At 33.5% G+C, this 16,768-nt stretch overlaps 2 protein-coding genes across 16 annotated transcripts in view; one reads left to right on the top strand and one right to left on the bottom strand.

Moving 5' to 3' along the window:
• LOC145981331 (uncharacterized) overlaps positions 1-11,909 on the top strand; it is a 59,973-nt gene extending 48,064 nt beyond the window's left edge. The window contains exons 12-17 of the mRNA XM_083114540.1: positions 187-207; positions 972-989; positions 1,562-1,582; positions 3,547-3,570; positions 9,301-9,318; positions 11,761-11,909. Of these exons, the coding sequence (XP_082970666.1) occupies positions 187-207; positions 972-989; positions 1,562-1,582; positions 3,547-3,570; positions 9,301-9,318; positions 11,761-11,765 (107 nt within the window). The 3' untranslated portion in view covers positions 11,766-11,909. The remainder of the gene's footprint in view (positions 1-186; positions 208-971; positions 990-1,561; positions 1,583-3,546; positions 3,571-9,300; positions 9,319-11,760) is intronic.
• Positions 11,910-12,084: 175 nt separating this feature from the next.
• The window catches only part of LOC145981279 (uncharacterized), a 30,935-nt gene continuing 26,251 nt past the window's right edge, over positions 12,085-16,768 (bottom strand). For all 15 annotated transcript variants that reach the window (XM_083114451.1, XM_083114452.1, XM_083114450.1 and 12 more), the window contains 2 exons: positions 14,471-14,515; positions 12,085-12,212 (listed from right to left, as the gene is read on the bottom strand). In XM_083114451.1, coding sequence (XP_082970577.1) covers positions 12,211-12,212; positions 14,471-14,515 — 47 coding nt within the window. In that variant the 3' untranslated portion in view covers positions 12,085-12,210. The remainder of the gene's footprint in view (positions 12,213-14,470; positions 14,516-16,768) is intronic.

The raw sequence follows: 16,768 nt of genomic DNA on the forward strand, positions 1-16,768 counted from the left end.
ACAAGTTTATAAATTACGAATCCTTGAGTTTTCTTTCGTGCGAAACATTTAATATATCGCCAACAGAAAACCGACTCGTTTTGGTTGTATTGTATTTTATGGCATCAATTTGGCTTTAATGCAAGAAAAGTCCGTTTGTAATCGATTATATAGAATAAAATTAATTTAACTTTCATTGTATTTTAGTTCCTAAGCAAGAGAATGGAAGTAAGTATTTAAAGTTCTATAATAATTTTATTGCAATGAGTGGAATTTGAAATATTGACGATGAACAAAAAATTATAAATATATTTCTGTTCTGGCTTTGTACTTGCTAGTATTGTCATAATTGCGTTGTATTGTACATATTAATTCAGACAAATTAAACTGTGGTATGGTTCAAATCTTACACTATGAAATTAATTCAATATTAAATTATTATTATTATCTTTCATATGTATTTCCAGTGTTGTATGAAGGATGTGCTGTTGGCAACACTAAATTAAGCCTTTCTATTTTTATTTCACTAATAATTTCGAGGAAAGAGGAGTTTACAGGATTCTTGTTGGGAAACCTGATGGTAAAAGACCTGTAGAAAGGCCAAGACGAAGATGGAGGGACAACGTTGAGATGGACCTAAGAGAAATCGGTAGGGATGGATAAGAGTATATAGAACTTGCTCACAATAGGGAAAGATGGAGGCCTGTGTTGCTGCAGCCGTGAACCTTCGGGTTTAAGAAGGCTAGAGAGTTAGTTAGTTAGTTAATTTCGAATATCATTTATAAAAATATGACATATATATTTATAAAAAATATAAAAGTATTTGCGCTAATATGGAAGATACTGTCTCATCTATTTTTTAGTTTGTGTAATATCCAAAATTCAACTTCGGTTTTCATTCATACGTACTTGAATTCTACCAATTACAATTTCTTATACGGGCTTAAATAATAGAAACTGGAATAATACTTACATTTATTCGTCTATTCCAGCTTCTTCCGCAGCTAATGGTGAGATAATTTACACTTTATTTTGCCTACAGATCATCTTGTGCTGAATGTTTTACTCGTATTTTCAAATAAATTATATTATTGCATGATTAAATTGAGGAAAAGTTTCACAGTCACGTACAGTTTACGTTTGTAAAATATATTAACATAATTTTCTGTGTTTTCACGAATAATATTACTGAAAATTATTCTCAGTCAACAAAGTGGAATTTGAAACTTACTGCCTACGTGACTCAAACTAAACTCAGTACAACACTAGCTGGTGCGACAAAAAATTACAACTTATTGCTATAGTAAATACTATATATTGCACAAAACGAATCCTAAAAAGAACTTCTAACTTTATCTATGTCTCTCAGTATTCCTAGTGTAGGACAGGAATAATGAATAGTGTAATTAATCATTATATAATTATTAATACGGTTGTAATTATGTTTCCCATTAAAATTAATTCAAGTACGACATTATTATTACTTTAACACAGAAATTAATAAATGATGAACTAATGAATTATCACATTTAGTGGGTAGTTGAAATTGTACGCACTTATTTAAAATATGTATTTCTTTCAGAAACTTCAAAGGCAAATGAGAGTAAGTTTTGAATTTGCTGCTTAATTTTATGAATTTGAGTATATAAGTAAAGGATTGGAATATAATTAAGCCTTGTTTCCATATTAAAACCAATAAGTTGCTGACCAAGGCAGTTTATTAAGATAAAAACACTTAACACGTAACGTTTCGACCCTGTATCAGAGTCTTCCTCAGACGAAGAACTAAACTAAAATGATGAAATATACTACACACAGAAAGATTACATACACATAGCAGGGTCACAAGCCACACAACAACAAATCAAGTTGACAGTCCTTATCTAGGAAGATTTCTCCAAAGGAATTAAACATATCACCTCCTGACAGTTGTTGACTAATGGGTCTACTACACTGACAGGTGATTGGCAGGTTAAGATTAGCAAGAGTCTAGAACCACCTGCTTACCACTCCCCCACCCCTCCTGCCTTTTTGGTTATGGATGAATACCTCCTTCTCTGGTCTTCTTCTTTTCTCTTTTTTCTTCCTTCTTCATACTTCTTTTTTCTTCATTCCTTTTCTTCATCCTTTCAACTTTCTCTAACACACTCTTCCATTCCTTATTTATCTTGAGTCTTCCTAGATAAGGACTGTCAACTTGATTTGTTGTTGTGTGGCTTGTGACCCTGCTATGTGTATGTAATCTTTCTGTGTGTAGTATATTTCATCATTTTAGTTTAGTTCTTCGTCTGAGGAAGACCCTGATACAGGGTAGAAACGTTACGTGTTAAGTGTTTTTATCTTAATAAACTGCCTTGGTCAGCAACTTATTGGTTTTAAAGGATTGGATTAACAAAAGAGCTATAAGTTTGTGAAATATGAAAATCTGATATGTATTTTTAAGTAAAGTAAGTTATTCCTTCATTGTATGAGTCGTTGACTTCTAATACACAATAAGGTTTAAGGTTTATGTATCGTATATGAAAAATTAGTACATAATATTTTTTCTGTTATATATACATATATAATAAAATTTCTGAAGAAGATATTCAAATTTTCATTTGAGCTTGTGGAAGTTTTTACGTGTCTTGTACAAATGCAAACTTTTAAAAATATACCAAAATGTTAAAATATATTCTGTGATTATTTAGCACTGTAGTAGGCATTCAGCTGATGACATGGATGACATATCTTACTTTCACTCCATTAACGATTTCGCACCAACATTCTCTGTGTATTGTTTTATCATTAATCAGTTACATGAAAATAATCATCTGTCCTACATCACGTATAAAGAAAGTTCTCCAGTACATCTTTGGTATTAGTAAACCAGTGCAAAATGGTATGTAAAAATATGTGAAATTTTGCCATTTTAGCATAAAAAGGTTTCTAATAATCCAACACAATTTTTTTCAGAATAACTTTTGAAATGTTATTCCAATATTTATATGCTATCAATAAATGGATCAGCATTTATATACAATTACTGATTGATTGATTTAGTTTATTTTACTTCGCGTTTTGTGCTTCTGGGCTAATTTGCGAAGATGGGGATGAGTGATGAAATTATAAAATTGATGAATGGATAATCACAAACAACCAAGCCCGAGCAGGATTCGAACCCGGTACCCTTTTATATTAAATTAATGAATGTTGAAAACTATTTATAAATCTATGTAGCACATTTTTACTTATTCTGCATTATGACGAGCAGAATTTTTATTACTTTCATTTTAGTAGTATATTATTCTCTTTGTTATTTTGAGTTTTCTTCTGCTTCAAAAATGTGGATATGGTGAAAGAAATGAAATGACATGCACAGAGTAATAGCCTTACTTTATTTGAGATTTGAACCAAGAACTCAATGATTTTAAATTTACGAGATTACTGTACTGTGTTTCTGTAAGTGAAAATTACCATTAATATTTTATTGGCTGTATATATACACCCTGAAATCTGATTGTAACAGCAAATAAATAAACACATTAAAGTTCAGTTTCTAAAAACTCTAATTTTTTTGTGTTTTAGTTCTGTCCTTAGCACCTAGTATGGGTAAGTTCCAGTACTTATTTCTGTTTGCATTTCTTATTACTTTACGTCGCTTTACTAAATTGTGATTCATTGTAACGATGAGAGCTAATGGTGAAATAGTTTTATAAGTGAAGAAGCAAATACAATACCTTAAGCTTATCCATTTCATATCCACGATTTGAAACCTGGAACCTCTAGTTTCTAAGAAAGTAGGCTCACGACACTGCCAGAAAAAAATGTGTGTGTTGGAATATTTCATGAAGGGACATTCGAATTTAACAACCACGATGTACAGTAAGATATACATATTTTGCTCAAAAGAGCATTTATTTACATATTTTTTATTGTTTGTTGAGGGACATAATGGTCAATCTATGGTGGCTCCCTCCTTGCCCCCTCAATGGGGGTCAACCTAAGGTTGTCATATATTTAAAGATATATTGTTAAAATTTATATATATTATATATATATATATATATATATATAAAGATTTTTAAGCAATTGATAATAACTACTATACTAATTAGTCTATCGCTATTAACCTTGTATTACTACATTAACAGTAATGTTAATAAATTACAAAATTAATATATGAATTATTTATAGTAAACCACTAAATTTAAAACAACAAATTTTATGAGTAATTACAATTTTCATATCAATTTCTATAATTATTCTAGTTCAACAAATTTATATATCTCTTAAGGTCTTAAGTTAAGTTATGACCTTCAAATTCACAATTAATAGATATTCTTTTAGGCCTTAATACATACTATAGTATTACCTTGAAATTGTAGTTCAAAATTATATATTAATTACAAAGGCTACTTTGAAAAACAGAAAATTCCATCAGAATATAAGCCTAAAGTTAAAATAGAAAAAAAGTTAAGAAATGATATATAGTTCAATGATGACATGTATTTTTCGCGTGATCCTCCGCGTAATTACCTAGGGGTCACGTCATCATTTGAAAATCTTCAATGGAAAACAGGCTCGACTAACACCTTGTATGTTTTCCATCTTCTCTGCCAAGTGTAGATTTCTCCGTCACATATCCTGATTTTGATGTCTTTAAAAAGTAGCAGGGTCTTCGAACGGCGCCCTCCGTGAATAACGCCTAGGGCTTCAGCCAAGGGGGTTCGCAGGGAGGGGCCAGAGGGCATTGCCCCCCACCCCCTGAGATGTATGGAAAGAGTTAATCTAATTCGAATGGTGAAATTGTAGAGATATTTTGTAACAAAATTGTTGTTTTCTGTGACTTGCAGGCCTTAAGTTACAGCAATTATTATTATTATTATTATTTGAAACAGGATTACATGTTAGCTTACAGTCTTTTTTACACTGATTAATTATCTAACTATAAAAAACAGCTGTATGATATGTATATGTATGATACAAATCTAAACAATTATAATAGAATAAAGCGAGAAGTTAACCGAACGTTTAGAAGTAAAAAAAGAGATTACTTGAAAAGCAAAATTAACGAAATTGAAACAAACAGCAAAAATAAAAATATCAGAGATTTATATAAAGGTGTAAATGAGTTTAGAAAGGGGTGGCAACCTAAAGTAAACTTGATAAAAGATAAAGACGGTGATTTTCTTGCTGACCCAAGCGATATTCTAAATAGATGGAAGAACTACTTTAATGACCTTTTAAATGTCCATGTAGGAGATAAATCAGTAGTGAATGAAGTACACACAGCAGAACCTTTAGTTCCAGAACCTAACTTTACTGAAGTTAAAGATGCTATTAAAAGGCTAAAGAATAACAAAGCACCTGGCATTGATTTAATACCAGCTGAGTTAATTAAATATGGTGGAAATTCATTAATATGTCAAATTCATAAATTAATTTGTTTAATATGGAATAAACAAGAAATCCCTCAACAGTGGAAAGAATCCATAATTGTCCCTGTGTTTAAAAAAGGTGATAAAATGAACTGCAATAATTACCGTGGAATTTCTCTACTCTCAACAACATATAAAATATTATCTAACATTCTTTTAACAAGACTAACCCCATATGCTAATGAAATTATAGGTGATTATCAATGTGGATTTAAACGTAACAGATCAACTACAGATCAAATTTTTCACATCAGACAGACACTTGAAAAAAAGTGGGAATATAATCAAAATGTCCATCAACTATTCATTGATTTCAAAAAAGCATATGATTCAGTCAAAAGAGATAAATTATATAATATATTAGTAGAGTTTGGAATACCTAAGAAGCTTGTTAGTATGATAAAAATATGCACCAGTGAAACAGAAAGTAAAATTCGTGTGGGTATTAATATGTCTGACAAATTTACAATTCATGATGGGTTAAAACAAGGAGATGCATTATCTCCATTGCTCTTTAATTTTGCCTTAGAATATGCTGTTAGGAAGGTAAAAGAAACTAAAGAAGGACTAAAATTAAATGGTGTGACTCAGTTGTTAGCATATGATGTAGACTTACTGGGGGATGATGTGAATACAATTAAGAATAATGCTAAAATATTTTTCAAAACTGCTAAAGAGATAGGTTTGGAAGTTAACAAAGAGAAAACTAAATATATGCTTACAGGCCGAAACCAAGTGTTAGGTAATAATCAAAATCTAATTATTGATAACAACTCGTTTGAACCAGTTTCCAAATTCAAATACTTAGGAGTAATATTAACAAATGAAAATTATATTAAAGAGGAAATAAAAAGTAGGCTTAATTCAGGAAATGCATGTTACTTCTATCTTCATAAACTTTTGTCTTCTCGTTTAATATCTAAGAAACTAAAAGTTAAAATATACAAAACAGTAATTTTGCCTGTAGTATTATATGGATGTGAAACTTGGTCCCTTACATTGAAAGAGGAACATAAATTGAGAGTATTTGAGAATAAAATCCTTAGGAAAATCTTTGGACCTAAAAGGGATGAGGAGACAGGTGAGTGGAGAAGGTTACATAATTTAGAACTACATAATTTGTATTCATGTCCAGATATTATTAGAATAATTAAATCAAGAAGACTTAGGTGGGCAGGCCATGTGGCACGAATGGGAGAGGAAAGAGGAGTATACAGGATTCTTGTTGGGAAACCTGATGGTAAGAGACCTGTAGGAAGGCCAAGACGAAAATGGAGGGACAACGTTGAGATGGACCTAAGGGAAATCGGTAGGGATGGAAAAGAGTATATAGATCTTGCTCAAGATAGGGAAAGATGGAAGGCCTGTGTTGCTGCAGCCATGAACCTTCGGGTTTAAGAAGGCTAGAGAGTTAGTTAGTTAGTTAAAAAACAGCTTTTGTCAGTATACAGTTATGCAAATTGTATATAGATATACAGAATATGGAAATTACAAATGTATGTAATTTTTAGAAAAATATAAGAAGTAGTAGTAGCAATTATTATTATTATGAAAGTTTCTATGACCTTGTCCCACTGAGAAGAAATCGTGCGGGCGCCCTTGGCTTCAGCTCCCCCCCCACCCCCCAGCCTACCGCTCGCTACCAGCTTGATAACTCTGCTCAAAGTAGGATGTAAAGAGTTAACACCACTTACCTAATCTCAGCAGCCAGAGGCTCGTTAGTTTGCTAAAATTCAGATTTCTGAATGTATACTCTGTCCCAAATATCTCTGTAGCAAGGACGCGCATAGCGGCAGAGAAGAGGAGGAATCGTGTGTGCAGAGCGAAGCAGTACACACTCCTGCGAAGGCTGGTAACCGCAGTTGCTTTTCCCCTCCACGCAATCCCATTCCCTCTCATGTGTTGAGTGGTGGAGCCGTCTCGCGTCACTACTTGCGCAGAGACTTGTTTTCGTTCCCTTGCTCCATGGACATAAAGTGTAAATCACCAACCCGGAGACCTTCTGTAAACAAACCGTCTCACCGATTCGATGTATTACTCCTTTGCGCACACATAGAACTCGCCATGTTGAAAGTGGAACTACTTCCTTGCTGTTCACATGATTATTTTTAGAAAATAACCAATGTTATAAAATATCATTATGTACACAAATCTCTAAGCTCATTGAAAGTTACAATGCATATTCCTACAAAATGTTCAAACTTATCTTGCCTTGCCATATCACCAAGTTATTTTACGAAGTGCACTACATTTGGCGGAACAAAAATCGTTATTAGGATGCTTGTCAAAGTTTCCAACCGTAATAAATTTACGAACTTTCTTTGTCTTGTTTTGATCATCATCATCAATATATTTATTGGACTTACAGCATTGCATATGGCTGTTTATGTCCATTATATCTTTTATTTACATAAGACACAATTTACATAAAAACTTCAAACAAATTTCAAATACACTCCTATGTATATCAAACCTTAGAAATATACATTACCATGTTATATCATTTTGTCTAAAAAAAATGCAAGTAAAATATATTCAATTCGCATGCAAGAAAGAAGCCAAATTTATGGGAAATGATTACTGGTGCAAAGAGTTAACCATAAAGGTGAAGCAATAAGTACAAAAGAAAGAGCATTGGGTTTAAAGTGAGACGTCATTTGCGGCAGCGTATCCCATACTACAAATTGGCCGTTGTTTTACCTTACGTAATGAATCCTGTAACAACGCTGGATTTTCGTGTGGATTATTTTACTTCTATGAGTTTGCAATGCTTTCTGCATGCACGTGGATTTGTTTAGGTCTTAGGGTTGGTGATTTGAACTTTAGTAATCTTGCATTTTCTTTAGTATTTAATTTTACGCTGGTTTTCTGCCCGTTCTCCTGTAATGGCGAAGATAACATAAATGGTGAATTGGTGTAAGAACAAAACAAGAAGGGACTGGCGTTACATATCAAAAATAAACCACTTTATACATCATGTCTAGTAGAGTACTGCATTGGACAACTTTCGCTCGCTCAAACTCGATCGAATCTCCCCGCTCGAGCATGATTCGCTCCAATATATAGAATATCAAATATGATCTGAATGTGACAATAATTGTGCTAATATATAAATGAATGGCTTATTGCAGAAAGGGACCTGAGTCACTTTTGCACAATTCTGAGAAAAAGAATGAAAAATCGTATAATATTAATAGTGTAAGAAAGAAATGTGCCGTTGTTGGCTCAAATATTCAACATAATGAATAGTTAATTTTGCAACCCTCAATGCACCCCCCTGCAGTATGCTGCTAGACACAGTGGAGATGAAAAAATTAACTCCGATACCTCAAAAATGTGACTCAGGTCCCTTTCTGCAATAAGCCATTCAAATGTAAAATTCGTGCTGGCAGTTTCAACCCATAATCATTTATTCATTTTTATATATTGCTGTTCGATACCCGGTGGAGGCATACAGTGGTACGGATTCCACTTTAAACTGTAGGTCCAGTCACGATTAGCCTTACCGTGCATAAAGTGGACTTAAAACACGAACTTAATCACTTAATCATATATTGCTATGCATTTGTAAATTACAATTTAACATGGAGCTGATAACTATGTTCACTTGAGTTTTCATTTCTCTGCGTCTTACACTTCACGAAGCTATTTGAAGGCCCACTACCACAGACAAATTACGGTTATATGTGAACTACTAGGGTTCGAGCGTGTACAGATCGTTTGCCTGTTCGAGCGTAATTCGCTCGAGCGAAGAAACTGTCCATCCCGTAAGCCATCTAGCGTAATCCGTCCGAACTATTATACGATCGAGCAAACAAGCCACAATACAGCACTCTACATGTCTACACTTTATCCAAAAAAATTCAAATCAAACATTGATCGTAATTTTCTCATACTTTAGATATTTTCATTGATCTTGGTAAGTTATTTATATTACCCTTTTATTTGCACATTTTATTTTTTTGCTTATGAATTGAATTTGTGTGCATAAGGTTGGTAGTTTCGAAGACTATATTTGTTTTTACGTACATTATAATTCCAGTGACAATTTTAGGTAAGAATTGACAATATAGAGAAAGTCTCCAATTTTGTTAATTTTCGGTATACTAATTAATTTTGGCATCCTAATCACGAATGTGTTGTAAAAAAAACCGGGGGTCACGTCTGGAAATTGTACATTTTGATGAAACATTGTTCGTTAGCCACACAAACCATTGACGTTAGCCCCAAAAACCATCCGCGGGTAGCCCCACGAACCATTCACACGAGGTTAGGTTAGGTTCCATTAGCACTCATTTTACCCCTAAATTCATAGAAAAAATAGAGTTCGTACTAGAATTGAACATCATAAATCATTTTCTTGTAAAACAACGGCGTGGTTGGAAACAATGACAGGAGATTACATTTTTGTTCGTAAAACTACGCATATACACCTATATATACAGGGTGACTGGTAATTAGATGTATTCCCTGAAAGGGGTTAAAGTAGAGAGAATTTGCAATAAATTTGACCATATGATACCCCGTCCGAAAATTAGTAGTTTTCGAGATAATCGAGTTTCAATTGTGCTTTTAAAAAATGACAATTTTCCACATAAAAAGATGAATTGAGAAAAAACTGCTCATTGTATGGAACTTATTTCAGCGTTTTCTGATAGCTAACAAATAAGTGATTCGTTGAAAAAAAAGTTTTCCCCAAATAACAATCACATGTAAGTAACGGGTGGGTCTAAACTTACAGTAATGATAAAAAATTGCGCTCTTAGTTTACTTGGCAACCTATTAATAACAAAAATGGTATGACACGAAGCGTACAAATTACGTAAATGACATCTGCTATCCAACAAGGTAGAAATGTTGCTAACATACACATTTGTGTACAAGAAATAATACTTCATTCATCTTCATGTGAATGGAATCAATGAACGATACAATTAAAGAACATTACACGTCTTGCTCAAAGTGGGAACCTCCGTTACGAATGCAGGCACGCAGGTTTTTACGGACATTTGGTCTCTTAACTCGTGATGTGATGGTGTCCTTGATGTGTTGACCAGCTGTTAAGATCCTCTCCCTGAGCTCTTCTTGCGAGTTTACCGGTGTCTTGTCATGTGGCTCCAAATGTAAAAGTCGCAAGGCTTCAAATCGGGGGATCGAGCCGGCCAGGGAATCGGGCCGCCTCGGCCAATCCATTTCTTTGGGAAATTTTCATCCAGCCACTGTCGCACGCCCAGGCATAAGTATGGATGGGCGTAATCAACAATCATTTCATCGAGCCATTTTTCCTGTCCCAAATCTTAAATTACATCACTTATGAATAATTTTTGAGGAACGGGATGGCAATGTTGTTGGAGGATGTGCCTCTAGCTACAAGACGTGACATGATTTATCAGCATGATGACTGACTAGCTCAATTCCCCGATCGATTTGACGCCTTGAGAATTTTACAACAGATTCGTGATTAGGAGGCCAAAATTAGTTAGTATACCGAAAATTAATAAAATGTGAGACTTTTTCTATATTGTCAATTCGCTCCCAATTTTATGATTTAGTTTTACGTTGTTCACTTAGTTTATTTGCATTGATTAAAAATGATTAAAATTCAGTACTGTAAGTGGAAACGTTGTAAGTGCCAAAAGCGAAAGTGTTGGGAAATCGCATCGTTCAGCACATCAGCTGAAGAACGTTCACACTAGTGTGACCTCTTTACACGCCCTTTGAACTACTTAGAGGGCTACCAGCCACTTTTCACGTTTACCACATTATAAATCATGACACATTTCACAGTTTAACGTGGAGAACGGTGTTTGAATTATTGTGGCACTTACAGCATTTATCAATTTTAGTCTTCAATTATTATGGATTATCCTATTTCCACTAATTTAGTAAAATCTAAATCAAATTAAACAAGTAAATGTGACAATTATAAAGAATCTTGCAGAAGTGAATTGTATCGAGAACAATGTATGCTCTTAGTGAATTTAAAATGTATCTGATTAAAAATTAATCTTATACTATTTCCTTCGTTTGCGTTCAAATATATAAAAGTCAATATCGTTGTAAATCCATTTTAACACAACATGATCATAATTGTATTAATAGTTGTATTGTATTTAATATACAATAAGATATTTTTCTGTATTTAGAGAATGACTTCATGAACAGACCAAAATATTTTAGTGTAAAGGTTCACTATGGTTAGGCACTCATAATTTTCAACTCATTTATTTAATATATATATATATATATATATATATATTACATTATTACATATATGTATGCATATGTGTATGTACTCACTATGATTAGGAATCGTAATAAGAAATATGTACAGTGATATCTCATTAATATTCTACTTCAGAATGATAACCAGCATCATGAACTGATTGCAACAATGCGCTCCAACAATTAGAAGAAGTGCATTGCATTTTGTCAGCACCCTTCATATCCTCAGTTATATATACTTTTGCATTTACAAAATTCTTGCAATAAAGTAAACCTACATAATAATTTTGTGCATTATTTATATTCATTTGTATTACCTTATTTGTTATATTATTGATAAACTTACTTTAAAATTTTAAAAATAATAACAGAATTATGAACTGAATAAAACTTTGTGCTCGCCACGTGCTCAGTTTTACACTTGCAAGAAATCAACTAGGAATAAATAAGAACTGCTATATTTCGAACTACAAAGGTTTTATTGAATATTTTCTAATAACAATAAAACATTACAACAAGAACAATAAACTTTGTTAGCCGAAGACGGAGCACACCTCAGCTTCTATATTTCTTCACTGTCTGCTATTTCTGAAGTAATAAATAAGTATTCAGTTAGAACATTTAGCAAATAGTTTCATATTTGAATATTTTATAGTTTCATTATAATTAGCTTAGGGATAGGAGCGACATGAAATATATGAATTCAATTCTTGCCAACCTAATCAAACTTTCCATGTACATTGCCAGAACAATACTTGACTACTAAATTAAAATACTGGTGAAAGTTTACGAATAATAATAGAGTTCTCATATAACTTCACACTGAATTCTAAATGTATCAAATCTAGGATTTGGTGCATCCGATTATACACGCAAGTTTGGTTTATTTGAAATGACTTTGTCTGATATGTTCAATTGATATGAAAAACTCAATATGCTGACCAAGGCAGAAATATATTTTATTATAAAACATGAAACATAAACAGCAGAAATTTATTTTATTATAAAACATACAGTTGACAAGGGAAAGCCACCTGCTAGATTGTTACAGAACAACTTTCTAATACTCTGGAGGGGAGCAATCTTTGTGTATATATATCGTCCTGTTTTGTACCTTGTTACATTTGTACTTGGTACAGAGTCTGAAGAAGACCTTGCTAGAAGGTTGAAACGTTACGTTTAGTTTATGTTTCATAATAAAATAAATTTCTGCCTTGGTCAGCATATATCAATTGAACATATCAGACAAAGTCATTTCAAATAAACCAAACTTGCGTGTATCATGGATGCACCAAATCCTAGATTCGATTCATTTAGAATTGAGTTATATGAGAACTCTATTCAGTTGATAAAAGCACTATTTGATGCATTTCTGTTTATATTTTATGCACACAACAAACGCCCATCATTAGCTGTTTACGACTTAAATCAACAATTCAATCCAATCAATCCAATCATTAGCTGTTTGTGTTCTTTCCGTGTACTACTGGAGTGAAAATAATCAGATTAACGTCAATTTATACATTTTGGAGTTGTGTATGTTAGATTTCATTAACTGGTCCCTTCTGATTGAAGATTATGTGTGGAATGTATCAATAGAAGAAAGGCCTGCAAAGACTTTGAAGAAATTTGATTCCCTCAATCTCAACTTCAGCATAATTTGAATCGAAGATGATACCTTATGGAATGTTATGCTAATTTAGCATAACATGTAGTGAGTTTTGATAGCAAATATGAATTATCGTATATCACTGAAACCAATAAGAAAGAAAGTTACTTTGTCCATCACAAACTGAATTGAAGCCAATAAGAAGAGAGTGATATTGTGTATCAACGTTTGGAGAGCTGATGTTACTCTTATCTTCAAGGACCTAAGCCATTAAGAAAACAATATCATTATCTATTCAAAGTTTGGAGAGCTAATGTCAGTCTTATCATCAAGGACTGAAGCCATTAAGAAAACAATATCATTATTTATTCAAAGTTTGGAGAGCTAATGTCACTCTTATCTGTAAGGACTGAAGCCAGTAGAAAAGGATATCATTACCTATTCAAAGTTTGGAGAGCTAATATAACTCTTATCTTCAAAGACTGAAGCCATTAAGAAAATAATATCATAATCTATTGAAATTTGGAGAGCTAATGTTACTCTTATCTTCAAGAACAGAACCCATTAAGAAAAGAATATCATTATCTATTCAAAGTTTGGAGAGCTAACGTCAATATTATCTTCAAGGGATGAAACCATTAAGAAAAGAATATCATTATATGTTCAAAGTTTAGAGATCTAATGTCACTTTATCTTCAAGGACTGAAGCCATCAAGAAAATAATATAATTATCTGTTCAAAGTTTGGAGATCTAATGTCACTCTTATCTTCAAGGACTGAAGCCATTAAGAAAATAATATCATTATATATTCAAAGTTTGGAGAGCTAATGTCACTCTTATCTTCAAGGACTGAAGCCATTAACAAAAGAATATCAAAGTTTGGATAGCTAATGTCATATATGTCTTGAAGTACTGGAATGGAACTGAAAATAATTATGTTTTCTGTTAAAAAGATTGATTTGTTAAAATCAGTAACGTGTCTAACATCTATAGTGTTTCATTCTTGCAGAAACATTAAGTGATATTTCCAAGAGAGCTACACAATATACATTATTTTATTTTCTCTTTGACTTCATACAAAGCAATTATTCAGATACGGTGCATTCTTCATTTAAAAATGTTCAGAAATCTTTACAGCCTTTTCTATGTAACAGTGTTGCAAACTGATGTTATGAACACGGCAGAAATTGTAATTTAGTAAATTTCGGATTTATAAAATTAGTAAATAGTACTCACATGCGGAAGGTTCAGTTGCAGGCTCCTGTCTCCGTTTACGCTCAGCTGAGATTGGAAGAAAGGAAAAATGTTTTTACTTGGAATTTTACTGAAGTACTCAAGTTGTCATGGCTCAAATTCAGATTGTTTAATTTCAAATTAATCATGGTAGACACAATTTCTTTAAGATGGTTTGATTTTTAATTATGTCTGTGCATCTCTATCGTTAAACTATTTAATTATTATTGCGCAGAAAATATAAATATATGTAGTTCTTATGCATATTTTGGCATGGAATCTCAGTGCATTCTTAATTACGTGTTGAATAAGCTATACTGGGTGTATCACAAGTAATAGCGTTGCCACCTCGTAATCAAGGGGTCCCGGGTTCGATACCCGTGGAGGCACAAATGGTTCGGATCCCACTTTAAACTGTAGGTCCAGTCCCGATTAACCTTACTGTGCATAAGGTGGACTTAAAACACCAAGTCCACAACAACATCGTCCATGTTGCATTATTTCTTCCAGACGGCCAAGAGCACCTGCTGGGGGACACAGACGGGCAATTGCCCCCCTCGATATCAAATTTTATACAAATGAAAATACATTCCGTAAAATTTTCTTGATTGCTTCGCTCGCAATGTCAGATTTTCGAACAGTTTTGTCAAGTTCAGAGCCATAGATAGGAGGCGGCGTGAGTTGGCCCTGGGCACCGAACGATCTATATGAAAAAAGAAATATAGAAGAAAATACCATGGCACTCAATGAAATTTTTTGTACCGTATTAAGTCAATATTGTTTTCAGTTTGCGGAAATTTGGATCTCAATATTTTCTTGCTCGCTTCGCTCGCAATTTTATTATTTTCTGTAATGCATTGTAAATTACAAAAGAGAGAAGTTATAACTGCTAAGCACTTCAGGCTCTTGCTGTTAAACAGTTTTGCCTTAATTGTATGAATATAATTGTTTGGAGGAAAAGGAGCGCGGTACAAGTTATTTATTCGTTATGCTACCTCTATGTTGCTGCATTATATATATACAGTATATATTTATTTATATATCAATACAATTAAACTAAAACAGTGATAAAATACGGTTTTTCTTTCTCGACTGAAATTTCATCAAGGCTTTTGCCCCCCCCCCCCTCCCCCTAATCAGAGGATCTGTGCACGCCTGTGCGTGGAGGACTTGTCTCCACAGTCCCTACGACGACAGGGGTTACACAATAACTTAAATATAATGGCTGCTGGCAGCCCGAGACAGTTCGTTTCCTGCATGGTGCACCTGAGGGGGCAGGGTATGTTAATGCAGTGCCATCTGTTGGCTAAGTTAAATAGTAATATGATTTTCGTAAAGTGGGCCACTTTGGGAACACGGGCTACCATTGGCTCACCTACCTTATTCGTAATTATGGTTCTCTGTGCAGACTTGATAATGGTGCACCTGGAGAAAACCACTAACAAATGCAGTATGTTCAACCTCACAGAAGTTTCTCTGCTTCCAATTTTAACATGTAGAATCGCAAATATTCTCTAACAGTATTCCTTATTTTAAGTCTCAAAATTTTGTTCTCCATTCATGTGTTGGAATACAGTTTCTCACTTCAGGTATCAGTAATAATATAAAATTTTCACCATGGTGTTTCTAGTCTAGTAAAGCAACCTATATTGGCTACTCTGTACTCATGTTCAAGAGCTCCGTTGCCAAGTTAAGAATTTGTGGACTTAGAAATATTTCATGGTGGTCAGATAACCTTTTGGAGAAGTGTACAATCAAAATCAACACTAAGACCATAATGCAAAATTGTTCATATTCTTTATACATTTCCATGCAGAGTTATCAACTATTTGCGTTCGACTAAAATAAAAGAAAAACAACAAATAAGTTTAAGGTCTAATGCTCCGTTCTGTAAATATTTACAGTGCATTCGACTGAGGAAAGAAATTTCATGTTGTAACCTTTTCTTAAAATCCATTTTTCGTGCCTGGTGCTGAATATCTACAATACGATTGCACCGTAACGATGTGGTATGATCAGCACCATGCTCCGACCGCCCATACCAGCACCTCGCGTGCCCGTTAATTAGAGGCTGAGTTACCCCAGAGCAGCATATACAGTTATCGAACCCGATTTTCTAGATGTTCGATCCCCTATGGAGACACATTGTACAGTTGTTGTGTTACCATTCTAAACTGTGTGCCCTGGTCGGGTCATGTGTGTTCATTGTGAATGTCCTTTCATCAATTTCAACTAATCATCATTCATCCTCGCGAGAAGCCAAAAGTGGCTGAAAAGCAACTAAATTGAGGTAAATACTAC

This window comes from Lepisma saccharinum, chromosome 29 (genome assembly GCF_977018435.1).
Source record: "Lepisma saccharinum chromosome 29, izLepSacc3.1, whole genome shotgun sequence".
Taxonomy (NCBI): Eukaryota; Metazoa; Arthropoda; class Insecta; order Zygentoma; family Lepismatidae; genus Lepisma; species Lepisma saccharinum.